This window comes from Pseudochaenichthys georgianus, chromosome 11, assembly GCF_902827115.2.
Source record: "Pseudochaenichthys georgianus chromosome 11, fPseGeo1.2, whole genome shotgun sequence".
NCBI lineage: Eukaryota > Metazoa > Chordata > Actinopteri > Perciformes > Channichthyidae > Pseudochaenichthys > Pseudochaenichthys georgianus.
This window is the reverse complement of record NC_047513.1, coordinates 8,276,864-8,304,861: the sequence shown is the minus strand read 5'-3', so window position 1 is coordinate 8,304,861 and position 27,998 is coordinate 8,276,864. Positions and strand designations below refer to the sequence as shown.

General features: G+C 42.6%; 1 protein-coding gene across 1 annotated transcript in view; it reads left to right on the top strand.

Annotated features, from left to right (window-relative positions):
* The window catches only part of erf (Ets2 repressor factor), a 42,573-nt gene extending 15,519 nt beyond the window's left edge, over nt 1-27,054 (top strand). Inside the window, exons 2-5 of the mRNA XM_034094302.2 lie at nt 12,949-13,183; nt 18,682-18,794; nt 21,363-22,231; nt 22,404-27,054. Of these exons, the coding sequence (XP_033950193.1) occupies nt 12,949-13,183; nt 18,682-18,794; nt 21,363-22,231; nt 22,404-23,090 (1,904 nt within the window). The 3' untranslated portion in view covers nt 23,091-27,054. The remainder of the gene's footprint in view (nt 1-12,948; nt 13,184-18,681; nt 18,795-21,362; nt 22,232-22,403) is intronic.
* Nucleotides 27,055-27,998: the final 944 nt, after the last annotated feature.

The following is a 27,998-nucleotide window of genomic DNA, read 5'->3' as shown; positions in this document are numbered from 1 at the left end:
CTTTTTTAACATTTAGTCTTAACACAAACGTGTGAATGTGTAAGGTTTACCATTATATTCAAATGTGAACAAAAATTGACTGTCTTTGTGTACCGGAACACTGAAAAATGCATTTGAGACATCTATGGCAGTAAATATGTTGCAGAGGCTGGAACTTGGGAAATTATCAGATAAGAATTCCGGATGAGCGTGCATGCACAGCTGCATTTACATCGTAAATCCTGGACAAATCTCCACTCGTCAGGAGGTTTGTCTCTGATCTTTTTGACAGGAAACACTGGAATCGTTACACGGAATAATGACCCCTTGTTTAAGCAGAGAGGTAAACACTGGCCATCAACAGCTTCACGTTTCAATGGGTACGGTACGTGAACGTGGACATTAACCCTACGTCATATCTGTGAGCTGCCCAGAGTGAGTATGGCCCATCTGAAAGCGCGGCAGGAAGCTCAGAGATATGAGAATTACCTTATCCTCAACCAACAGCAATGTGCGCAGAACGGCTACGTTCGTGCACATTTTCCTTTGATACACGTCACGTGACATGTGAGGAGTGGTTCACAATCTAACTTACAGAGATCCTGCCGACAACGCCATTTGTTATGGAAATCTAGGGCCCAACACAGCGCTGGAGAGTACAAGTCAAATGAACAATACAAATAAATGGTGTGTGTGTGTGTGTGTGTGTGTGTGTGTGTGTGTGTGTGTGTGTGTGTGTGTGTGTGTGTGTGTGTGTGTGTGTGTGTGTGTGTGTGTGTGTGTGTGTGTGTGTGTGTGTGTGTGTGTGTGTGTGTGTGTGTGTGTGTGTGTGTGTGTGTGTGTGTGTGTGTGTGTGTGTGTGTGTGTGTGTGTGTGTGTGTGTGTGTGTGTGTGTGTGTGTGTGTGTGTGTGTGTGTGTGTGTGTGTGTCCATTCCAACAACTAAAGTTACCATATCTTGGTTGTTGGCCTCGTCACGGCTCGTGTGTTTGCGTGCATGTGTGTGTTGGAGGAAAATGAAAGTCATCTTTCCACAACACAGAAGCCAGATTTAAATGCAGATATTTATCTTCTCTTTGCTGCTCTGAAGTCTCCTCTATCATTCCATCTCTAGTCACACCAGCTTCATAACGGCATCCATCAGTTTCTGACAACTTGGCTTGGGATTATTTATTTAGGTCGTATAAGAGTCAAGTTTGTCTATCATGTTTTAAAGTATGTCTTTCAGAATCTCTTAACTCACAATGGTGCCAGCACAGCTCCCCTTATCTGACTATGTCATTTAGTCGCCATGCAAATAATCTATAGCAAAGGTCTTTGTGATAGATTTGAATCTGCTCAGTAAGTGAAGAGAGTTTCACTTCACTTCATATTTCCTCTTTCTAAATATATTGGTCTTTCCCTTTCATCTGAAACAATGGCTTCGATGTCTTGCTTTCTGACTTTTCAGGAAGCATTAGACATGTGTCACAAACATGCACAACTTAGGTGTCTCTGTGTGTGCACATGTAGGACAGTGTGTTGCTGTGCAACAGATACACAGAATCAGTGCACCTTTGCATGGAGACTATTGTCATATCTCACTTTTTTCTCTCGTCTATAATTCTGTCAGTCTGTCTCTATTTCCTACTCATTATAATTCAGACGACATCTCCAGTGAGGCCGTCAGGTAGCCAGGAGCTCATTAGAGTTGAATGTATTACAGGGTTTTCATTGTCTGGAAGGAGAGCATGCTCAGGCGGGTTTCAAAGCATGTGTACATGTCTTTCTTCCTCGCTGAACCTGAATCTGATAAGCCGAGAAGCTGCAGATTAGAACATATATATCGTGATTGTTGTTAGTTTGTCACTAACACATCAGTGATCATTCTTAACCGTGAATATTTCCTGCTTTACTGCATTTTTGTGTTCTCCTTGGGGCGGCCAATACTTAAGTCAAACAATTATTGAGATGGAAAGTGCAGCAGTTTCATAAGAGCGATTCACAACAAAAACAATGACTTTGAAATCCAAAAATCAGCTCTGAGGACCCTGCTGAATGCAACATTAGCTTCTCCTCATATCTGAGTTTAATAAGTGAGTCTTGAATGCAAGGAAACACACAGGCAGTGCATGATATTAAGGATTTTGGGAGATAGCCCTGTGGGCCTTCTAAGCTAATCTACAGATGGCCCTGTGGGCCATCTAAACTAATCTACAGATGGCCCTGTGGGCCATCTAAGCTAATCTACAGATGGCCCTGTGGGCCATCTAAGCTAATCTACAGATGGCCCTGAGCCCAATGGAGATTGCCCTGAAAAATGCGCGCGGACGAAATGACGCACACGAAGGGTTTGGGGGGCCTCCCCCTAGAACATTTAGATTTGTGCAGGTCTTAGATGCTGTCTGGTGCATTCTCTAGACTGAATTATAAGATGAACCACCACAATATTATATTATATTGTATTCTTAATTTCACTTGTTTGTTTGTTCTTGTTTGTGTTTGCTCGCTTGCATGCCCTGCATAGCTATAAGAAATACTTAAGTTGTTGGTCAAGACACTTTCCATCTGATGAAGGCAAATGCCTTCCCAGATGTAAACAAGTAGAAAACATTACATTCAGTTATAACTGCCAAAACAAACATTATTTACACTATTATGGCCCCTGTTAAAAATGTTTGTTATCTACTGTAAGTTGGTCGAACGAATGCCTCCTCATCCGGAAGCTGACCGAGCAGCAGTCGAGAGGAGCCGAGCGCATCCGCGAAGCACACAAAATGGAGACGTCAGAGTTCCCGTTAGCCGGCAAATCTAAATCTCTTCGGTCAAAATGTCCGGTCAAAATAATTTCCCTTTAGAGCAATACCGCTTCAGTTGCGCCACTTATGTGACAGACAAGAAGAGTATGTGACAGACAAGAATAGTCAACTCTAATGTCTAACACTTAATGTGGAGAAAGAGATGTCCTGGATGGGTTGATTGTGCGTTGATCTGTTGGTAATGCCTCGGGGTTCCGGTGGGCATGTAAACAAATGCATAATGCTGCGCTATACTTTGTGGCCTCATCCGGTTGCATAGCGACACTTATTGTTTAGGTGTCTTTTAATACGCAGGTAGTCATATCATTAGCTAGAACTAGCTGGATCTGATCGATATGGACATAAACGCGAGTGAAGTCTAATCTGACGAGAAAGAGAGATCAGCTGCTGCTGACGAGTCGACACGCAGCTCTGCATGATCACATGCAGCGGTGAGCGGACAAAACACACACACTTCAGGTTAGAATATCACACGTAGCTATTTTAATTACCTCTCAAACTACGTAAACTAGTTATAGATATGTTTAGTTTTACTGTCGTATCACTCATTACTGGATCTGCGAGCTGCATGACACTGGCATAATAGATTGCCCGATCGGGCAACCAGCAGGTGAGGCTGCATTGCACGAGCTAAATACTAGATGGCCCCGTATTAATATGTCGAGCCCTGCACACAGGGCTATCTGAATCATAGCCTTGGCTGCCTCCGAGGTGCTGCAGAGTTCTTCAGGAAGTACCAGGTTTCTTTTCTGTCTTGTGAGGTTCAGGCGTCCGCTGTGTCACAGATTGGACGATACAGCTGTCTCAGTTGGAGCTGAGGTGGTTTATACACTTAAAAGCTTCGCTGTGCCGTTACTGCAATGACAGTCAAACTTTCGGCTTTGTTTTTTCCTGCAGACTTGAGAACACAGCAGGGCACTCATCAACACTCATCCTAAATGCTGAGGCTTTGTTTAGTTTGGGTTCCTCACAGTCTACGGGAAACACAGCACAAGCTATTTGGAAGATTTATTACTGAGATGGAAAATAACCACATGATCCCTTAGACCCAGTGGGCTGGTATTACGCCATACAATTCAATGATATCTACTTGAAGTGTTAGCAAGTCTTCCAACAAACAGTTACTCATCATTATCTGCACAAATTTAATCTTGAGCTAGTTGTTTCATATTTGATAGATTTTCGGGCAGCTTTATGTTTTTGTCTCTTTCAGATCCTCCATTGAAAACACTCATTCACACTACGCTGTACCCAAATATCTGAATATTCGTTCGTTGGAGTACTATTCGGGTTTCAATTTCGTTATTCGGATTTTTCGTACAAATTGAATTGATTGAAATCTCCAATATCAACGTAAGAGCTTGTGCCTCTTCGGGGGGTGCTAACACTTAACCATAAACTTTATCGTTTACTTTCTCAGTTTTTATATGTAGATATGACTTTAATCCATTAATCAACGTCACTGTTTCCATAGCAACAACAACTTCCTGTCAACAGCGCTAACTCTCCTTCAAAGTAAAAGCATGTCCATAAAAAATAGGAAGCCAAATTACACTTAAGACATATACAACTGCAACGAAAGTAACAAACGCAATGCAATATCTTTTTAAATTTCAAAGAACACAAATTGGGTTACATTAACAATTAACTATAAAACAACAATACTGTAGAATAACACAATGAATGCCGTGAATAAAAGCGATATACACGTGTTGAAGCTGTTCACTGCTGATTACCCCCCCCCCCCCCCCCCCCCCCCCCCGGAACCCGAAAAATTGCATTCGGGACAGCCCTAATTCACACATACCTTTGTCTAGTTTCCCCTTATCTTCTGTCTGTTTCTGTAAAGCTTTTATCTTTTACTCTGGCGTCATAGTACTCATTCAGTGTCTTTACTCCTTGAGTTGGAAATAAACATGCAAGCACACGTTTCAGCCAACATCTCATATCTCTAGTACATGGTTTTCTTTTTAGCAAGACACATATTTCAGTTTTTATCTCTCCTCCCTGGCTCTGACCCCGTCTGCCCCCCTTCCTCTCCCAGTCTGTTTCTGTCTGTCTCACTGCGAGCTTAATGTAACGGGGGGTCATGTGAGAAGCGAGGTGAGGGTTCACGCCATGCACCTGCAAAAGGCCATCCTCCTTTTTCCTTTGATCTCTGCTGAATTGTGTTTTTATTTTGTCCTTTTGCCCTTTTTCTTCCTCCTTTTCTTCCCTGTCTTTCCACCTGATTTCCTCCCGTCCCGTTTGCTCCTCTCTGACTCCTCCCTGGCACTAAGCCACTGGCTCCTAGAATCTAAACTCCATCCTTTAAGGGTAATTATCAGATCAACTCAATGAGGAGCAGAGGGTTTTAAAACAGTACTTTGAGGCTCAGGACTCCTCAATGAGGCAGTATTAGATTGTCTGTTGTAGACAGGTTGTTTACGCAGAAAAGTAATACTGGTAACCCAGACAACCAGGTCCATAGGTTCATAATCTTGGACTTAAAATTGTCCTTCCATTTTTTACAGATTGTTTAAAGTACAGAATTTCTACCAGAGGGAATTCAAGACCAAATGATTATGTAATTTTGAGTTTTTAAACATCTTTGCAATCAAATGTTTAGGTTAGATTGGAACCTTTTCCTATTTTTCCTACAATTGTTTTTATTTGTTTGTTTTTGTTTTTCCTGAAAATGTGGAACTTTCTGCGTCAACGCCCAACGGAGATTCCCTTTTTCCTGCACTGTGCCCATTTATTTCCTGCCTTTCTGTGTTGTCCTGATCTCATCCCTGATAAAACCCCATCCAGATTTCAGCAGTCAGCCAGCCCCCGGCCATTAGCCTGGCCTGTTACCTCTGTCCGTCGCTCTCCGTGCCCTTGAATCATTACCCTGCAGAAAGACACACTGACCTTTGCTTCGCTAAATATAGTCCCACTAAAGAATAGAAGGAAGGGAGGGAAATAAACGTGGGGTCGATGGATAAATGGAACAGCATGTTAAAGAAGTTGTTGGGGAAAGCACGTAGAGTAAGAGGCCATTTGTGTTTAGTCTTGTGGCCTTCTGGACAATACCCCAATGATGGCTATCTGTTATTAAGAGCACTATTAAAAATGTGTTGACGTCAGCGTCCCTAAGAGAAGCAGACCTGTGTGTTGAAGCCCCTCACCCCTCACCCCTCCACTGTGGCTGCACAGATCCTGTGTTTTTCTTGGAAAGGAGAATGCAGGTGGCTGTGGACCGCTGGTTAATGGCGAATTAGTTTTCCTACGCCGTACTTGGCTACTATATATAGAATCCAATGGCCTGAAATGGTGTGTTTCACCTCCGCCTCGCAATCAGAAATTCTTCTTCTTTGAATTGAGCCGTCCCTTATAGATACTGTCTTTTTACGCTGGTGAGGCGGATCATTTGGTTCGGCTCTCTAAGAAGCGCCGGCTTTTTCGGCTCCCTAACGGCTCTTCATGTTACCACAGTTTACCACGGAGCCTCAGTTTCGCCGCTGCAAGGCTCCGGTGCTCGCAGCTCACGCGCGTGCTCCACTAGCACCCCCGCTCATCGCGTCCAAATCGTGCACGTTCCATGTTGTCCTGTAGCAGGCATCGCCGATGTCGGGGAAACGATCAGCAATACTCCGAAAAGAATCCCTCCAGACTCCTTTGCCCCTCCAACAGAGGGGTGTCTTTGTCCTTTTTCCTTTTCGTCATTTCAAGCGATAAAAACTCTTGATCTTCTCTCAAATATTCATTTGTTTGGACGCCCTCGGCTCGAGTTCATGGCGTTCTGAGCTGAATAAGGGCGGCAAATGACGGCAAGACGCCCCCCTGGCGGGAACGCTGATTGAAGCTCTCTTCTAGTTCCAATAGTTTAATCACAAGTACAAAATGTGTCTGTTTTGTAAATCCTACTGCTGTTATCTATCCTTATCCCTCTCCCGCTGTGTCTTGCTTTCTGCGTCATACTTATCTGTTAATCTCACAGCTCATAAACCACCAGCTGTGGCAGATGCACCTCCGACAGCTGGACCCTCAGTTGTGCATCTGTCACACAATCAGCTGTGTTGTGTGTTTTTTTCGCTATCTGTCTCTGCTGTTTCTATAAATCTGTTGCCTCTGAATTACATCAAAAGAAACACCATGAATGTGAATAAATGGTCTCCAAGCTAAATAACTTGGTTACCTCACAAGTGAATTAAAAATTGAATTTGATGAATCGCCCAGGATAGTTGTAAAACAAAGCTTTTCCAGTGCTTACAGGAGCGTCACAGTGTCCTTCCTGTTGTGAACACATTGTGACAGCGCTGTGGCCCCAGGTCTCTGCTGGTCAGGCAGCCTTAGACGGATCACACCCTCACACTGCAGCTCTCTGGATCTGCGCCCAAACTCTAAACTCTTTTGGCAACTTTCTGTTATTGAATCATATTTTGTCTTGTCCGTCGTGACTCTGCCTTTTTATTTTTAGCGCAAAAAGCTTTGGTTGCTAGGAGACAGTATGTCTTAGGAGAGGCTGACCGAAGGAGGGACAGAATGAAAGAGAAAGGAAAGAAAGAGATGGCAGTGTTATCGAGGAGGAGAAAAGCGGAATCTGTGAAAGCCGAGCGACGAACGAGCGAGCTATGAGTCAGCAGGGACATCTGCAACACACACATGCAGTGGGCACGGTTGCTATTCCTGTGTTCTTTGTCTGTTTGCTCTGTGCACCCACGCATGAACCCACTTACCTCTCCCCACTAACCTGTGTGTGTGTTCGTGTACTGCGTGTGTGTGAGGGCGATATTAACCCGCCCACTTAGATCTAATCCACTCCTGTCGTGCGTTGTATGCGTCAGTCTGTGCGTGTGCCTACAACGTACTGTGCACATTTCCCCAGCATTCACCAGTGTGTACCCCATTATACAGCAGTGTGTTTTGTCTGTCACAACGCCTAACCTGTCCCCACTGACAAGAGCCTTATTGTCTGGTGCATGAATCATATGCTCGTACCCCATTAGTAGTCGGCCTTCAAATGGCTCTCATCAACTATCGCAGCCCAGCTTGGATGTCTTTTGGCTCACTCTCTGAGATCAGATAGCAGCATGTGATTTATTAGTCACCGGGACTCGGTTTTGTTCTCCTCCTTAATGCCTTTTGTAAGATTTCTTTGAGTGTGGCATTCAGAAAAAAACAAGCCCTAGATGTGATACTAAAAGCCACCTTCTTTGCCAATTGGCAGAGTCGCGCATCACTTTCTTTTATATTCTGGTATCACCAATATCCTGCTCAAAGAATAGAAAAGTGACAAGTCACATCCCTCACTGGTCAGCAGGGTTGGAATATGTTTAGAAATCGTTTAACTGGCCACCATCAGCACAACAAAAGGTAATTCCTTTTCCATCAGGGACTTAAGAAAGTTGAAAATATAACTTATTCAACTCTGACTCACTGTGAATCTTACAAAACTGGGTGTCTGTTGAAAAAGAAAAAGGTCACAGCTTGAATCTCGAAAATGTCTCCTCACAGGGGAAGCAGGTTTCAGTTACTCAACTTGTGTGTGTTCAGCAAGACGCTAATCACAATGGAGCAACAAGAGTTAAGTTGACCTTTGTGCCAATACGCAGACTGCTTTATGCACTAATAAATAATGATATGCCTCCATCACTCGAGTTGTGCTACACATTTGGTTGTAATATGGCAACACTGCATTGTTAATACAAGGTATTACATTTGCAAGTGCATTTATGTTGCTTGCTCTCTAGGAGCAGTGTTCTTGGTGTACAACATTTCATTTGATGAGGTACCATTTCCAACTTTAAGTGCATTTCTACTACACCAACTACTATTACTGCTACTTCAAACACTACTTTGTATAGCCTACTACTATTACTACGGCTACTATTACTATTGATTGACGTAACAGACACATTGCTGCACTTTGTACACCTGATAATGTGCTTTTGTTACTCCGTGTCCGACTTGGTTAGTTTTTCCATGACTCACTTCACTTGACTCATTTACACCTGCTATTAAAATCTCATCTGTATCTGATTAAGGGTAAACACGTGTTCAGGACGGCTGTAAAGGCACGTTATTGGTCCAAACCTGATCGAACATATCAGTGCATTACAATCCAGATAAGCAGTGTCCGATTTTTGAAAATATAGGTAGGAATAGGGTTTGCAAAGGGGCGGAACATTTCCGGTAAATATTCCATATTGGAAACTTTCAATGGGAATTGATGGGAACTAACTGGGAATTGAGGGTAAAGTATCGAATTGTATCATATCCAAGCATAAATATAAACATTTTGTTTTCTCATAAGAAAACATCCATGCAAAATTATATAATAAAAAAAAAACCATGACATTTCAACAGATTTATTTGTATGTAGAACAGAACACGTTTTAATTATTTTATTGAACAATCATTTGTTTCATTGAAGAACAAAAACATGAATGTTAAATTACTTCTAGAAATCATCTGTGCATGTGATGGAAGAATGCGCAGTGCCTTCAGGGGGTGTGGTCTCAATAGCCATGCAGTAAGCGGTGTGCTATATGTGCTAGTGTTGTCACGATACCAACATTTTGGTTTCGATACCGATACCAAGTCAAGAATTGCGATTCCGATTCTTTTTCGATACTTTTCTTAAAAAAAGGGAAACACGGAATATCGGCTTTAAAATTAGGAATAACAGATGATTTTAGCAGTCAGAACAACTAAAGCAGCAGTGTTACTAAGAACAGAAACGCCAAAGAGTCACATCTAATATAAATATATATAAAAGCATTTATTTTAATTGTGTAGCAGTGAGTTTAACATTTCGGCAGCACTGTTGAGCATTTTGAAAATGTATTTTCATGCCTCTGTGCAAGGCTTAGTCTTTCTATCTTTATAGCCACTGGTGTAAAGTAACTAAATTCATAAACTCAAGTACTACTTGGGTACAATTTTGAGATACTTGTACTTTATTTAAGTATTTCAATGTTTCTTTTGCTACTTTGTACTTCTAATCCACTACAGTTCAGAAATAATGGTGTACTTTTCCTCCACTACATGTATTTAATCCCTTTAGTTACTTTACAGATGTGGATGAATGATGTGAAATATAATCAAGTGTTAAATCAGACTTTAGTTCCACCTGGAGTAAATCCACCAGCTACCCTGCAGTCTACAAAGTCATTCAAACTAGCTGCACATTTACCAGCTTTGAGAACACTTTCATGATCAATCATTATAAACATATCATATATATTATTCTGAAATGGACCAATCTGCACAATGACTACTTTTACTGTCGCTACTTTAATACTTTTACTTGAGGAACATTTTGAATGCAGTACTTTTACTGTAACAGAGTATTCCTACACTCTGGTGCTTCTAGTACAAGACCTGAGCACTTCTACTTTTACTGTCGCTACTTTAAACTATATTTTGATGATAATACTTTTTGTACTTTTATATTTGAGGAACATTTTGATTGCAGGATTGTTCCTACATTCTGGTACTTCTACTTTAACTCAAGTACAAGACCTGGGTACTTCTACTTTTACTCAAGTACAAGATATATACTTATACCACCTCCGTTTATAGCCTATGAAAAAAACTAATAGAAAACGAAGGCTAAAGCTAACGTTAGCAGATAGTGATGCTAGTTTGCTAGTTAAGTTTGCTCAACGATAATATTGCGACAGAAACACTTTTCAGTGCACATCACGCTCTCAAGAGAGAGGGGAGGGACTTAGAACATGCTTGAGAGGAGCGGGACGCAGGCACGGGCTGCAGATGCACGGAGTGGAAGCAGAGCGCTGAACACACACGGCTCTTATTTAAACGGCGTTTTTTTCACAGGGAGTACTTTTCCCCGTCATTCTTAAAGACCGATACTATGAAACGGAAGGAATCGTACCGTTTTTAACGGCAAGGGTATCGCGGGTACCTTTCAAGTATCGGTACACCGTTGCAACACTAATATGTGCATGTGATTGAGGCATGGCATGGATATTCAAGTGTACTGAATAGCATCTGTTTGTTTTTAGTCAAGATTATGCTAAAATATACTTTCCCCAACTATATTTTATTCCCATAAATTCCTGTTAATTCCCATGGAAAGTTTCCATCTTTGAAAGTTCCCGGAACTGTTCAACCCTAGGTAGGAATGTCATGACTCCATTTTGTAGTTTGTAGTCTCTTCACAAAAAGACTGATTGCTACCACCAGTTGTTGCTGCTTTAACTGATCCACTGTGAAGAAGTAACTGCATTCCAGCAGCTACAAACTAAAGAATCATTCAAAAATCCTCTGGTGGCAGTTGTGAGCTTTTGAGGTTTTTAAAAAGCTCTAAAATGATTCACCCATTTTGAAAAGTAAATATCAGCCACGCTTTTACATTTCTAATGATCCGACACCTGCCTTTTTTGGTCTACTCTTTTCCCCAACCTTTCTTTGAAAGAACACACAGTGCAGAAAACGAAGGCACACATTGAGTAAATGGAAAAGTCGTAATTGATTTAATTACCATCTGCGCACCATATCCAGATGCCGTTCACTTTACTCTGGGATTTAGTTGCCAGGTGTCTTCTTTGTTTGTAATTCTTTTACGACCTATTTTTTCCCCTCTGTTTTTTTATGTCCAGTCATCTGCTTTTCTTTTGTTCTTTAGTCAAGTTGTGTTAGGGTGTTATTTTCTGCTTTTATAGACCTGCCCCACAGCAGTTTCCTATCAATATGTTGACGAGGCAATAAAAGTACTGAAGAAATGTAAAATAGATCCCTGTTTAATATATCAGATTAGTGGGCCTGTATAGACCCTTATTACATCCAGTGTGATGCAACGACTTTCCTTTTTACATCAGCAAAACTGTGTCACGATACTCGGGTTAATAGGCCACATCAAACCGGTGTCATAGTCTGTCAGCCTTGAGTGTATCATCGTTAAAAGTTCACTGTCACTGCTATATAGATATGATAGACTTTGTAGAGTGTGGGAAACTGATTTTAACCTCGGTATTTAGGATAGTGTGTTACTTTACACTTACATAAACACACACATGCACACACCAAATTCAGCATTGTTATATTGTGCCCACATGTTTCCCACCCTCTGCTTTCTCAGCCTGATTGCCAACACACATCTGGTCCTAATGAGGTGTGTGTGTGTGTGTGTGTGTGTGTGTGTGTGTGTGTGGTGTGTGTGTGTGTGGTGTGTGTTGTGTGTGGTGTGGTGTGTTGTGTGTGTGTGTGTGTGGTGTGTGTGTGTGTGTGTGGTGTGTGTGTGTGTGTGTGTGTGTGTGTGTGTGTGTGTGTGTGTGTGTGTGTGTGTGTGTGTGTGTGTGTGTGTGTGTGTGTGTGTGTGTGTGTGTGTGTGTGTGTGTGTGTGTGTGTGTGTGTCCCTTTGCTATGCAGCCCCTCAGCCTGGCCTTGTGTTGTAGTTGTGTTGAGTCTTTTACTGCCACCCACTGCTTTACAACTCAAAGCCTATACTTTTAACTCTTGGATAATAGTGTGTGCGCGCGCTTGTGTAAGCGTGTATTCTGAGGGTAGTTATAAAACCAAAGCTTATATTTTGTCTGCACATATCTCAAGGCCTGGTTATCTGTTAAAACAGTGCTGATTTTCTAACGTTGATGGCAATAGCAGTGACGTTTGATATGACTGCGGTCTCTGGGAACTGATTTATTCCCAATGCTTATAATGAGCACAAAAGCCATAGAGTGAAGCTAGTATTTCTACTTAAACGTTTGATTGTAACTGTGATTCCCAACAGTCTCATATATTATAACCTTTAATACTCTTCTTTACCAAGTCATTGCTGTATTATATATTCTTCTTTACTGAAATCGGAACCTGTTTACAATCTTTTGCTTCACTTTTATCTCAACTGACACAAAAAACAGCCTTCAAGCTCAAAGAATCGACTGGTTTCTTGCAAAATGTAACATGCCCTTTAGAGCCAAACACATTGTATGAATTCCTGACTATTATAACCTGTAAACACAAGCAGTTATTTCCCCATGGTGTTGACCCTGGAACCAGAAGAAGAGCAGTAAAGGAGATGATTAATAACTTAAGAAGGATCATGGATTATATGCAGAGTGCACTAATAACTATTAACTAAGTTAAAGGAATTGGGAAAACCAAGTTTTACTTTACATTTGCTCCTGTTTATGATCATCCAGCTTTAACACCTCTCTCCTCTCTCCTCTGTCCCCCAGGGTTTGCCTTTCCGGATTGGGCCTACAAGCCCGAGTCGAGCCCGGGCTCCAGACAGATCCAGCTCTGGCACTTCATCCTGGAGCTGCTGAGGAAGGAGGAGTACCACGATGTCATCGCCTGGCAGGGAGACTACGGAGAGTTCGTCATCAAGGACCCGGACGAGGTGGCCCGCTTGTGGGGGGCCAGGAAGGCTAAACCGCAGATGAACTACGACAAGCTCAGCCGAGCTCTGAGGTGAGACTAAAGCGTTTTTGTTTTTAAAAAAGCAAATTTTTTTCAAATGTGCAGGCCGGGATATCTCTGCAGCTCCACAATACTTCATAAAAATGTTATTAAAACACACATTTTACTTAAGCAAATATGTGCTTCCCGAAATTGTCGTCCATATTGTGATTTTGATAATTTTTTGTATTTATTCTGCAGTCCTACGGGTGTTAATATTCAAAGACGAACACACCGAGATTCAGGGAATACCACAGAATGTTAAAAGATAATTGGGGCCCCTTTACCTCTAGCTTGGTCTGATGATACTTGTTAGTATATTAACAGCTAAAACAAACATTGGGCTTCCTTTGGTTCTGGCTTCAGTTTGAAAGGTAATACCCATCCTAAGTGAGATATCCACACCACAGGAGTCACATAATGGCAAAGAGCCCGGACGGGTCAATTTCAAGTTACAGGAACTGGAGTCATGTTGTTTTGAACTCCAGATGAACTGATTACAAAAAAATACATCAATTTATAAGGGCTACTCTGTACAGTAGGGTTAAGTATAGGGTAAGGGTTGTGTCCTTTCACAACCATCACAACGCGAACAAGACTTGCTTTCAAAATGTGTCTCAGTTTTGAATAATCTTCACACTAAATAGTATTTCAAATAGTGCACGCTGAATAATAGCAAGAGAGGTAATGTGGTGATATAAGCTGACATCTATTTATTTATAAAGATTCTGTTGATTTAGTCTTAGGAAAAGATTTGGGTACAACTGTCGCAGAATGATAATGAAGATTTGAAGACAATTGATTTCTACCATGTAGTATTCGGTGTATGTTAATGATCTCGAAGTAGAAGGCCGTTTCTTTTCGCCGCTTATTTCTCGGGTACATTTGTTCTCAATTACATCGGCGTCAAATTTACGTGAAAAAAAGAATGGTGTTTTGTCGTGATCCTCGCTTCGTGCTGGAACACCAAGGTGACGGCAGATTTAGAAACACACACCTTCACCCTCCATGGAGCACATGTGGGATGCTGCCGAGTTTTATTTAGCCGCCAGTCTGTTCCTGTACACACACACACACACACACACACACGCTGGCACATACACATACTGCTAGTCATCGTTGTCGCCTCCTGTTTTGTAGGTTGGTGTGGGTTATAGTTTGCCATGGTGATGACAAGTTACACTGCCTCATCGGCACACACGCAAACACCCACGTGCACACACATACACGTATCACTTTGTTATATGTCAGCCCTCCTCCAGCCCATCTGCGTCTTGTTTGTTGCTTGAACCTTTTTTTGTCTGACTGAGCCTCATATGTAACCGTATTTAAAGACACACACCGTGTATTGAAATATTTGTAATCAAATGTTTTTAGTGTTGATGTATATGGTGCTGACATTGCTTATCAATTAGTTAGTTCATTTAACATTGACAATACGGATAGCAAAACATTGTGAGATGTAATAGGTTGTTCTTCTGTGTGCTTTATATAATGATTCAGCATCATCAGTTAAGTCACCGTATAGTTTGCAGTTTACATAATAAACCAATTCTCATGTATAATAAATATATCATTTATATATATGTATATCTTCATCCAGAATTTGCATTGTATTACAAAGCTGTACAAACACTCACTCAATCCCCCCCACATCTACAACAGAGAGGGTGATGTTAACAGTAGTAACAAACGGGATACATTTTATTTACATTTAAATTAATTGGTAGTCATTGGTTACACAGAAATGGCCCAAATGGTTTGTATGCTTGATCAAGAGTTAAGCCCACAAAGATCTAACAGTTCATTTGACACGGGAGCACTTTGTATCTAATCTCAGTGACATCGATGAACAGCTGGAGACACACGTTTATCATGGATGTCCTTTCTGTGGTTTGTGTGTGACCTGTTCATTCATTCTGACGTCTTAAGAAGATAGTCCTGCGTGTGCGCGTGCGTGTGTGTGTGTGTGCGTGCGTGCCTTATACACATCTGTGTGTTTGATGCATAGAGGCCGAGTCTATACAGTCAAAGTCCTTTCTAGTTAATTTGAAGGAAGTTGAAATGGTCTTCAAAGAGCAGGAGGCCAGCAGCGAGCCTGGGTGTGTGGGACAGGCTGTCCCATATTGACTCAGTACTGTGTGTGTACGTTCCATTTACATGTATGTGCGTGGCCTTTTCCTCCCGACTAATGCAAAGTGCCATCCATCTATCCACACGTCTGCGAACATTATGTCCTTCCAGCTTTTACTGCACATAAAGACCTGATTTTGTCCAAGTGTGTGGAGCAGCGTTACGGTCAGAAAAACTGGTTAAAGGTCAACACGTCCGGGAAGACTTCAACGGTCTGGACAAATGGGAGAAATTCTTGGCAAATATAATCTTTGTTTATTATCAATATATATAAAACGATTGATTGGAAGGCTTCATAAAGAATAACATTATTACAGTATGTAGATTTTTCTTTTTAAATGGCAAATGGGCTCTTACAAATAAAACAAGTCTCACTAATAGTCTCTTATATAACAATTTTTAATTCAAGCCCAAGCCCTTATTCTTAACACAAAGAATATAATGAACGGAGAGATTTACTTTTAGCAGACTTCAACTGATCATTCCGGTCAAAGTCTGGTAAACACTGGCTAACTTTACGTCATAAATGAAGTTCTTCCTCATCTTAATATTACTTTGCAAAATATGGTTGTTAAATATAAAGCTTAACACTTTTAAGAAGTTTAGCGTGAACACGTGCTCAGTCTTTTTTCATTACTTGGATGTTTGCTGCATTCATTTTTCTAAAAGCCTGTGTGTCTTCGGTATACCCGCCTGCTCCTTTTGTGTGTTTGTGTGTGTCTGTATAACATGTGAGGGTGTGGGCGTGCGTAGTAGTCGTCTATCAGAAGAGGCCCTTCGCTCATTGAGTCATTGAGGGTCTGGATGGCTCACACACACACACACACACACACACACACACACACACACACACACACACACACACACCTGCTCTACTTTGTTCTGTTGCGTACCAAAATCCAGTGACTAATACTCGGATCACAATGAGGCAGGGATACAGCTGGGCATAGCCTCATCAGTGTGAAACATATTATATCTGTAATTATTATGTCGCTACTGGAGTGGTGGATTTGGGGAAACTAATATTTAACAACACTGTCATTAGAATATTATATTATTTACATGATTCATCAAGAAAAAGATGGGATTTCATTTTAGGTTGTGTTTTTTTGGCTGGTTTTTTATAACGTACATATCTAAGAGGTGCTTAATTTCCCAAGTGATGAAGCCTTCTCTGCTGCTGGAGAAGAGCTCAGTTATAGCTTCAAAACTATCACAATTAAAAGGTCCAAATGAGACACGTTTACAACTTCGTATTCAAGAACAATCTTTTGTACATTTACTGGCAGTGATTAATAAAGTATTACATTTCCAAGAAGGAAGTGGCCAGTCTCCGCTGAATGAGACACTGATTTATAGTGTTTTCATGTAAAGAAATATGAGTGTGATTTGGTCCTGAGGCTGTCGGTGAGTCACGGGGAGCCATTTTATCTTTTAGTTGCGCTGTCAGTAGCAGCCATTCACTCCTCTACATCGCTCTGTGTATCCATGATGACTAATGCACTCTTACTAATGGAGCCACCTCGGTGAGGCTAAATCAGAACGGCTGTCTCACTTCCTTAAGTAATCACAGGGAGATTATCATCTAACCATGTGTTCCCATTGTGAACGGCTTGTTTAATTATGCACCGTACGCTGAGTAATGTACAATTACCATGCAGGTGGTGCTTTAAACGGCTCCATTGTGGTTTATCAAATATAACATTGTTTTGTATTATCTGTAACCAGCTAGCTAACACATTGAACATAACATCTCAGGTGTCAACCTCACAACTCCATTTAAATACAACACAACATTTCAATGAATTTCTAAAACAAATGTATCCCTTGGGAGCAATTTAAAGTGCCATGTAGGACATGGGAATATAAACCGAATAGGGGAATTATAAAAAGATTCAAAACCATTTGGTATTCAATAAAAGGAAAGGTGGGCACTATATTTAGTCTCACACTGCTTTGATGCTTGAACAACACTGAGGAATGCATTCAGAGATGAAAACGTTTTCTAGCACTGGCCACGAAGGCTGCCCACCGCTGAAATGTGGTGCAACTTTGGTGGCCCAAAATATAAACTTGTGCATCGTCCCTGTGACGATAGAAAATCAGTTTGGGGCAGACAAAGATGTTTCCTGGAAATCTGGGGGACACTTATCAGCCCTTCATTATCCAGTGTGGCCATTTCAGAAAGAAAGACCAGCTCTAAATGGAGCAGTGCCTCTAGCCTCCTATTCCAATGGAAAATATTCAAACAGATTTTGTTGCTGACGCTAGCCAAGCCGCATTCTATTAGGACACGGTAACATCTAATCCCATCTAGATATGCAGTCTCTTAAAAAAAGCCCTGATAAAGCTTGGCAGAGTACGTTTGTATTCCTATGGGCGCTTTAGTAAATGTGATTCCTAGTGCTGGGGGGAAACGATTATTTTGAAAACGATTAATCGGGCGATTATTTGATCGATTAGTCGACTAATCTAACGATTATTTTTCTGTTGTTCAATTCATAAAAAACGTAATGTAAAAAAAAAAGGTGTTATACCAGATTAACGGGAATAATCTCAGCTAACTGACGATACAAACCATGTTTACCAAAACAAAACACAAGTCTCATAAGAAGCATCTAAATGACCCCTGAGCGAAAAATGCTAACGGACATTGGCACAGAACTCAAGATAAAAGTACCCTTATTACTTATCGTAGCTGCACATACAAGATATCCTATTAAAGCTGAGACTCCACAGATTATGTAGGTATATAGCATCATCACCGAGTGATCCGGACTCGCGACAGGGGAAGCAAATACAGTCATCACAACACGTACCTTTACAGAGCTTCTAGGGAGATCGTCTCACATGACGATATTTTGAAGTCGACGCGTCCGACCAGCCGTCGTTATCCCCAACATTGTACTGGCGCAGGGCTCCAACTTAACGTTTTCCTCTAATGGTTCTCATTATCTTTTTTGATCATTTTTACACGACTCTGCAGAACTGCTCACGTTCAGTAATGACTCCACCGTCATATGGTTGCAAGAACGTGCCCATCTGATTGGCTGTTGGTGACTAGTGACCCTTATTGCTGTAGCTGGCCCAGACAACATTACTAAACGTCCAACATGTGAGCCAAATGTCAGTTTATTCTGGTCTATGGGGAAATAATAGACCATGGTGATTTGTTGATAATTTCGGTTACACTGAATAATCGCTTGCTCGATGTGCAACTGAGTCATTTTGTGGCATGAGAAATGTGACTGGTTTGTGGTTTCAGCTGGTGTAATGTTTAAAAAATGGGCTTCACCTTGTTTGCACATGTTTTTTAAATGTTCAACTTCTATGAGATGAATACAAAATTGTAACTCACTCCGTTTGTCTTTCTTTAGATACTACTACAACAAAAGGATCCTCCACAAGACCAAAGGGAAGAGGTTCACCTACAAGTTCAACTTCAACAAACTAGTGCTGGTCAACTACCCCTTCATCGACATGGGCTCTGGTATGTACACATGTATCTCCTGAGAAAACAGAGAACTAACTGTAACATGTTTTTAATATGTATTTGTTATAATTAAAAAGCCCTTTTTTTCCCTTTTTTTAAAAAATAAAACCAAGAACACTTTTTTTAAGTCACGGAGAGCATAATTTATTTAGTTTTTGTACCAATTTCTTTCTTTTTCTGCCCTGGAGACATCCCTTAGCAACTGAAGTTCATGGTTATTTTCACTGAAAAGAATGGAATTACACTTGACAACAAGGACTTGTTCAAGGAGCGTAGGCTGGAGGACTGACAAAACGTTTTTGGCCTTCGGGTGTCTATGAATTTCGGGTTGTTGGGTTTGAATTTCTGAACTTGACTTTCAGATTGAATTGCTGACAGCTGGGACAAAAACATTGTGAAATACATTTATAAAATGCCAAAACAATTGCTAAACACAGTTTGTTTGGTAGTAGATGTTCCCTATTTTGACGCTGAATACTTTTTGGCTAACAACAGATGTTTTGATACTACACCTACTTTATCTAGGGTTACAGAGAGCCAATACATTTTCTGAGAATTCTTCCAGAGATTGTGGTGGGTAACTCACAAGTTTACTTACCGAAGATCAATCTTAGTTAAAGTTCGGTAGCCATTCTTGGTCTAAATATCTATCTATCAATCTAAATACTGCATTTCTTATAATGTAAACATATTCATATCAAGTACAAAGTCAATAAGAAACACTAAGGATTATGGGTGTAGTGTGTGCACTTACACTTATTAGGGTTTCCCTCTTCTGTAGTGTTTATTATATAGGTCTTTGTAAACGCCTGCCTGAAACACCTCCATTGGACTCCTTTATTTACTTCTGTAACATAATGTTACATGACACTATGTAACACTCACGCTTCTATTGGCTAGCGCTCCAACACATTGTACGTGATAGGCAACAGAGCCAGCAATCTAACCAATGAGAGCAGACTGGGCTCTGGTTTCAGACAGAGGGTGAAAAGAGGGCAGAGTTAGCTAAAGTAATAATGGGCAGCACAGGCATTCTGAGACAAATAGAGACCTTTTTGAACATTAAAGCATGGACACATATGACATAAGAAGCACAAAATACAAACATGAATCTGAAAATGTGCATAATGGGGCCCCTTTAAGACATCGGTGTGCCACGTCCCAGTTTATCCTCTCCTCCTCTCCTCTGAAGTCTTCTCTCGTCCCGATCCCGGCCACCCAGTGTAAACACAGCCCATATGGAGCGGTGGATACTGGGTGACATAAGTGCAGCACGAAACTTTAATTATAGCCTCCGTGTGATGTGGCCCACACACTCACATGTTGTGATATGATGGTTTCATACGACGGTTACACGCGCACACGCGCACACATGCCCACGTCAATCTGGATCGATAGGCGCTCACAAACATACACATTATATAAACGCAGTTTTCTTCTCATCCGCTCTGACACACACACGGCTGTGAAATGTGAGTTTTTTTAGATGGAGAGACCCACACACACACACACACACACACCACACACACACACACACACACACACAGTCAGCAGTACTGGAAAAAACAGAGGAACCCAACCCATGTTTGTGATGGCAGTAAGAGCGACTTTTCCAATATTTAATTCTGGCACGTGCGCGGATGCCAAGAATTTATTGCATTGCCACAGTCTCCCTGGCAGGAGAGAAAGAGAAGGGAACTTGTGGCTTTCTCTAACGCAGTGTTTTCTTTCTGTGTGCCTGTGACCCTATGGGTAAAGTAGTTGGAGTTATGGGACATGTGTGACCTATTTTAAAACTGTTCTCACTTAGCCTCAGTTGCATCTATCCTTGCAGATATTTTACTTTTATTTGTCCATGTTTTGGATCTCTGAGTTTCAATGGAACAGTAGTGTCTCCTACCCGAAGCAATGTTCTGGATTATTCTTAAACCACGCTAGAACTGATTATTAAATTAACATGGACTTGACTTCTGTTTTAACATGCCTACTGTGAGCAGCATACATGCAGAAAACTGAGACTGATACCTCACAAAGCAAAACTAACCTCATACACAGCCGCCATTAGACATGAGGGACAAAATACTGTGTATTCCTTTTTGTAAATTCCAAAGAACAGGAGTAATAACGTCCCCTTTGAGCCTGCCTTCTTTCAACTCGCTCCTGTGACTGAATACGGTCTCTTATCGAGGGGTTTCTATTATCGCTCTTTCTGAAGAAATAAGGAGTGCTGTAGCAAGCTTACTTGGACATGTGAATGTCTTCAAATGAAGTTTGACTTTGTCTCTCTTTTAAGATGATGAGCCGGTTTTCAATTCACATTGCTTTTCTTTTCTGAAATAATTTAAGTAAACATGTTGATTTGGATTTCCGTCCCTTTTTGACGGATTTTCTGACACCCTATTTACAGCAAATGTGGCAAAATACTTCACGTCCAATCATTCAGTGAGCAGAAAGGTCAGGCAATGATTGTCTTTTCCCATCTCGTTATAAACTGTGATCTGATTCTATTGTGTACACAAAGTATTACTTTACTAACTATCCCTTCTCTCTTGTTCCTCTTCACAGGTAGGGTCCCTCAGAGTGCCCCTCCAGTGCCTACCGGAAACAGCCACTTCCGTTTCCCCCCCTCCACACCCTCAGATGTGCTCTCCTCCAATGAGGAGCTGCGCAGCCCCGGCATGTTCAGCAGCGTGGCTCGCCGCATGGCCCGCGGCTCTGTGAGCGACTGCAGCGACGGCACTTCCACCAACTCTGAGCTGGAGGAGGCCATGGGGGCCGAGGAGCGAGGCGCGGGGCCGGACCGGGCCTACAGGGGTCTGCTGCCCCCCCGCCTGCCGCACGACTCTCTATTCAGGATCTACCCAGCAGTCCTCGGCAGGCACGGCCCCAGGGTGCACCCAGATTCCCTTTCTCCTTTCCCTGTCTCCCCCCTGCCCGGCCCTGGTGGGCTCCTGGGCTCAAATCTGTCCCCAGCCCTTTCCATGACCCCCACCCCCCACATGTCCTACACCCCCTCTCCCTCCATGTCCTCTCCGATGTTGGGCTCCCACTTCTCCTTCAACCAGGAGGACATGAAACACTACCTGCAGGCCCACACCCAGTCCGTCTACAACTACCACCTCAGCCCCCGGGCCTTCCTCCACTACCCAAACATTATCATCCCCCAGCCCCACCGCCCCACCCCAGAGAAGCCGCCCGCCCATCACCTCCACTGCCCGCCCCTGCCGCTTTCTCATCCGCTCAGCCAGCAGTCAGTAGGCGGCGACGAGAGGGATCAGCACCCGTCACCGTTCAAGTTCAAGCTGCAGCCGCCGCCGCTCGGGCGCAAGCAGAGGGACTCTGGGAGCTCATTGGCTGGTGCCTCGTCCTCCTCATTCACAGGGTCAAGTCAGATAATCAACTCCTCTTTGGCTACGGGGCCTCCTAAGATCAAGGTGAGTCTGCACACGCACACACACACACACACACACACACACACACACAAAGGATGTGGTGCTTCTACTTACTTATGGTTTTGGAAATGCCTCTCAAACATTTCAAGCATGAATAACATTTTGCCCGAGTCATAAATAAAATGTCATGCTGTGAAATATTCTTCCTCTCCAGGTGGAGCCCATATCAGACATCGACTCGGAAGAGGAGGTGCAGGTGACCGACATCAGCGAGGATGATGAGCTCAATCACAGTGACGAGGAGGAACAAGGTGGCATTTTCACACCGACAGCTCATCACTATCACCATCAGCTCAACAGCCATCTCCGGGCCAACGGAAACATGAGCAGCCTCTCCGCGCCTCCACACAGTCACCCTGAAGAAGACCCCGACGACGATGTCTTCAAGACCCCTGCCACTCCCCCCATCGGCAGCAGCAGCATCGTCGGCAGCAGCAGCATCGTCGGCAGCAGCAGCATCGGCGGCGGCAGCAGCATCGGTGGCGGCAGCAGCAGCAGCAGCAGCCAGGCCTTCCCCCTGATCAACCTGAAGAGCGAGCCAGGCCACGTGGCTCCCATCAGCCCCTGCATCCCGCTCAAACTGCGCTTCAAACGCCGCTGGAGCGAAGACCAGAAGATGGAGGCGGACGGAGAGAGGGGCGAGGCAGAGGATAAGAAAGTGAGAGCTGACAGAGAGGAGGAGGAGAAGAGAGTAGGGCAGGCAGAGAACGGGGGAGGAAGAGGAGGAGCGGGAGGTGTTATTTTGGGGTTGATGCTGCCACCGCCTCCCACCCAGCACAGAGCGAGCTCGGAGCTGCAGAGGGCCACGGCGCAGCTGTCACTGGAAAACACTGGCTGCTGAACACACTTACACACAGGGGAGTCAAAACACACACACCCTTAGTCTAGTCCACACACTTAATGGAGTGCAGCAGGAATGAGTCCTAAACCCTGGAAAGCATTCTTGTCCTTCAGGTCCCATGCCCTTTTGTGACTGTGCCCTTTTGTGACTGTGCCATTCAGAAGCCTTAAATAAGGCCTGTGGTTAACACAAGCTTAAGAGATTTTCACATTTGTTTTACGACATAAAATACTTCAGCAAAATACCTCATGAGTGAACTGGAAGGTTTTACATGTCTTAAAACTTTAAACCTTCAAAGCGGGTCCCTAACAAGTGGCTAAATGAGACTACACAGTTTGCCTGGGACCTTTCACCTTTTCATCATCATCATCATCATCATCATCATCATCATCATCATCATCATCATCATCATCATGCCTGCAGCACTCTATGGTTTTAGACCATAATGCCTCGTGGTAACTTCACAGCAGTCGTGTGCATAAAGCTGGAAAATAGAGATGGTGACTGAAAGGTGATTCTAGAAACACACTTATATTTTGTCTGAATTTGTACATGCGTCATATGTAGGACATGCTCCTACATATGACACATGTTCACAATATAGTCAAAACAAGATGTTTCCATAGTTACTTCTCAAGTTTCGTCACTGTTTTAGCAGCATCAACACACTTTCCCTTAGCTCCTTCCTACGGTCAGTACTGTGAGCGACCAGGCATTATGGCCTGTGTCGGGCCATACAGCCTGCTGTGTGTGTGTGTGTGTAGCCTCTAATGTACCGCAAGCCAAGCCCCGTCAAACATGACCAGTAGACAGTGTTCTTGCTGTGACTGACAACATTGAGAGATAATCCAACTTTATTCTGACTAACTTTTAACTAAAGAGTCCTACAAAGAGGGGGTCTTTATCTCTTAGGACTTGCACATCGCCCTCATAGAGCCAGTTAAATCACACCAGTGCCCAGATAATGTATTCACAACTGGTCTATTTGTTTATCCGGGGCAGTGGAATAAATCATCCTAAAGGCAGCCGCCTGCATCGTACAGCAGTAGAACTTCTCACCTTGTACAGACAGATCCTAACGTTACTAAAAACTTTCATCAGCCCCGATAGAGATTACACAAGTGCCTCTCTGTCCTCACCCAGCAGTCGTTTCCAAGATGAAGAGCATCCAGAGGGGGGAGAGAAGACCTTGCTCCGGTGGGCCTCACAGACTGAAGAGGGTGATTATAGAACGCTCTCCAATCACCGCCTTTTCTCCAGGAAGAAACCTCGGACACTATGAGGCTGCACCAAGGCCACGTTCCTCATTCACTACAGTGTATAAAGACATGAAATGAGGCTGGTGTTGTACATGTTGAAGACAGTCAAACCAGGCCCGATGGAAGATGGAGATTGTGATGAACTGACCTGCCACATGAGACGTTTGTTCGCCAGTGAATGGACGTGTACAGAGAAAACAAACCTGGGTCTTTAAAGAAAAAGCCGGTTCTTTCTCTCCTTTTTCTCTCATTGAGGAAATGAGGAAGCAGCTACTTGAAAGGCTGTAATTACAGACACACTTGTTCCTGAATGTGTGTGCGTAGAGAGCTGGTGTCCAAAAGAAACCCTATGCCTCGAGGATACAGCGTTTTGTGACTTTGTGCAATCTTTGGAGGGTTCTGAGGGCATTCGTCGTGTTGTCTCCCTCTAACACAGATCTGCAGCTCTCTTCTGCATCCCCCCCATTTGTTTCATTTTGAAAAGACTGTATTCTTTCTGTCAAAGGACATGGACAGTATTTTAGGGCATTTGCAGTGATCTGAGGTCTTTCTGTATTTTGGTGATAACAGTGGTATCTGTTCACGTGATGCGATGATTGAAGAGATCTGATTGGTCTGGGTGAGAGAAAGCATGTAATGAATGTCGAGCATCAAGGTTAACTCAGGCTAAACCCCTCACTGAGATAGCGAGAAACATATTTTTATGCCATTTTATTAAGTAAGAAGACCCATTTTAACAAACAAACTATCCCAAATAAGATTGTGCCTTTTTTTTAAAGCCAACAAAGACTTTTATCAAGCTACCCCCAGCGAAATATTTTATCACACACACTACCACCATGCCTTCTGTTTTTTGTAAAAGAGAGATACAGAATAAGTAAATCTACACATATATATTTTATTCAAATATATATTGAATTCAAATATTATATTCAATATGCTCATTTGATACAGATCGGGAAAATCCTACTATTTTTAAACGGTAAAAGATATGTATATATTCTAACGGGGCATATTATTACCAGTATAATTCAGCCTATGCCTTCTCACCCTTGCCTTCTCTTGGCCGTTGAGCTGCAGTGACAAAGGCCACCGGTGTCAGAGTTATATATTTATATTGTACAAATATTAAAAAAGACAGTCATTGTGTATTCAGGGGACGAGGATAAATGGGTGAGCAGAATTTTAACCACACCTGGGTCGAATTGTTGGAGTGTTTGTTATACCATACCTGGAGTAGCAGATGTGCCGGGGTTTACAACATGACACAGATAGGAGAACCCCACCAAAAATAAACGCCAGAGTACTTCTGAATAAAAAAAAAAAATTCAAAAAAGTTGCGCTGGTTCAAACTTAGAGAGGGTTACGGACTTGCTTGTTCTGATTAAATGCGAGGATTCTGATTGGCCGACAGCAGGTGTTCAGGTTCGCGTTACCTCACAGGACCGCAGCTGCTGATAAGACTGGACTTTGGTTGGAGCGTGGACTCTAGCGGCTTTGTGTCAACCGGGTGTGTGAACCCTGCCCATTCATTCACACACACACACACACACACACACACACACACACACACACACACACACACACACACACACACACACACACACTCTGCCCTGGTTACAGTAAGGCTTTACTGTGGCTAGAATAAAAGAGAAACATGACATCACACGTGACATCAGACGCCCCCGCAGTCTCTCTGGAGTAGACGGCAAACCAAAGACACATTTATACACACACACACACACACACAGGAAATGGCATCACAAAACCTCAGAGCGGAGTGGAGAGAAAGGGACTTCCCATAACCAGACTCGCTCATTTTGCGCTGTGTGCACTTGTGTATGTGTGTTTTCTATGGTTATGCCGTCTACACACACCCACACCCCATCACCCTATACAGTCCCACTTTATTTTGACATTTTTCTTTACCAGGCACAAAAACACTAAATCTATCCTTTTAATTGTCGACAAAGTCAGCATTAAAAGTGTCAAACCTCCTTTTTTTTAATGTCATTTTCTTTCAATACAAATCGCTTTAAGTGCCAGATAAAGAAATATATTTTAGCTATATAGAATGTAGCAGTTTAAAAGAGTGTCTGGTAAAGATAAACAGTGAGTCGTACCGCACTGCTGCACCTGTGCTGCCTTACCTTTCATGGTCTCGAACAAAAAAGAGAACAACTTTCCCCCCAAAATTCCCCTTAATCCCCTCAATGCTGTTCTTATTTTTTTCTGTATTTTTTCAGACATATTACTGTTTTGATTATGTTGTACCCTCTTGCCCATGGCCCGGTCTCTTCTCATGAATACTGTACGTGTTCCACGCTTTCACATTAACTTAACTAGTTTTAAGTGCAGTCTTTTTTATAACCATATTAACATGGACAAGAGGAGGGTCACTTAATCCCCACATGATATAGAGCAGGGGAAGAAACTTTTTTTTTTTAATGTTGTATATATATATTTTCCATTTTGGAGCATTGTGTAAGAAAAAAAGCTTTGTACTGTTTAACCATTGTATTTTGGCTCCCTTCTCCGTCTCTGCTCTCACGTCCAACCCGACTGTGAGCTGTCACTCCAGAGGAGAGATGGAGACTTTTTGTTTTCATCCCGGAGGAACCACCTGTACTAGTTTCTCTACTCTCTGTTCATCTTCATTTGTAATTAAACAATAATCAGGGTTCATTAAAAAAGGTAAAAATGGATGTCAGTTTTCCTGTCTTTATTTCATCCATTCACCTTCTACAAGCCGTGGAATGAAAATTATAATAATAATCAATATATTGTAGGTGCTCTACTTGAGTATGATGTTGGGGTACTTGAAATGTAATTTACTTAAAGGTCCCATGTCATGCTTGTCCGGTTATCACCCGTCCCCTTGTGTGTTATGTAGCTTGTTCTGCATGTAAACGGTCTGCAGAGTCACAAACCCTCAAAGTGCACCCTGTAGCGAGTAAAACTCTAACAGAAAAGACCTGTCTGTGCTGCCCCAGAACGCCTCGTTGGAGATTTTTATTTTTTCATCGTTTTCTTCCCGAGTATGGTGACGTAACGATACCCAGGTCCAAATGGACCAATCCGTGGAGCTCCTCACACACAACACACTCAGCCTTATCTTTTCTCAGCTGTGGCTCCGTGGATCCCCACTCACAGTTCGCCACACACTCACTGTGTGTGCTCAGGCTGAGTTCCGCGGTGTCTCGCAGCAGACCCCACGCAGCAACCAGGAAACGACACCAGTAATCCAGCTCACACTGTCCGCTCCTCACAGCAGCGAGCCCCGCGACGTCCCGCCAACACGGCTCCCAGACCCCACGCAGCATTCTCATCTGTTTGTCCTTACTGGTGTCATTTTCTGGTTGCTAACAAATGCCATTGTAACACATAAACACACATCAGAGCACCGTGGTCACATAGGGGAGGGGGGGGGGGCAGGAGCTCCAACAAGCCGTTTAGGACAGAGTGAATACACATACTAATCTATACAGAGATGCTGTATATGTGAGTTTGGAACATTGAACAATATAAATCTATTCTAGTAGACCTCACAATGGAATTATGATCAGTAGAAATGGCCATGACATGGGACCTTTAATATTAACTTAATATAATCGAGTCAAATAACACATAACTTTTCTTATGGTCAATT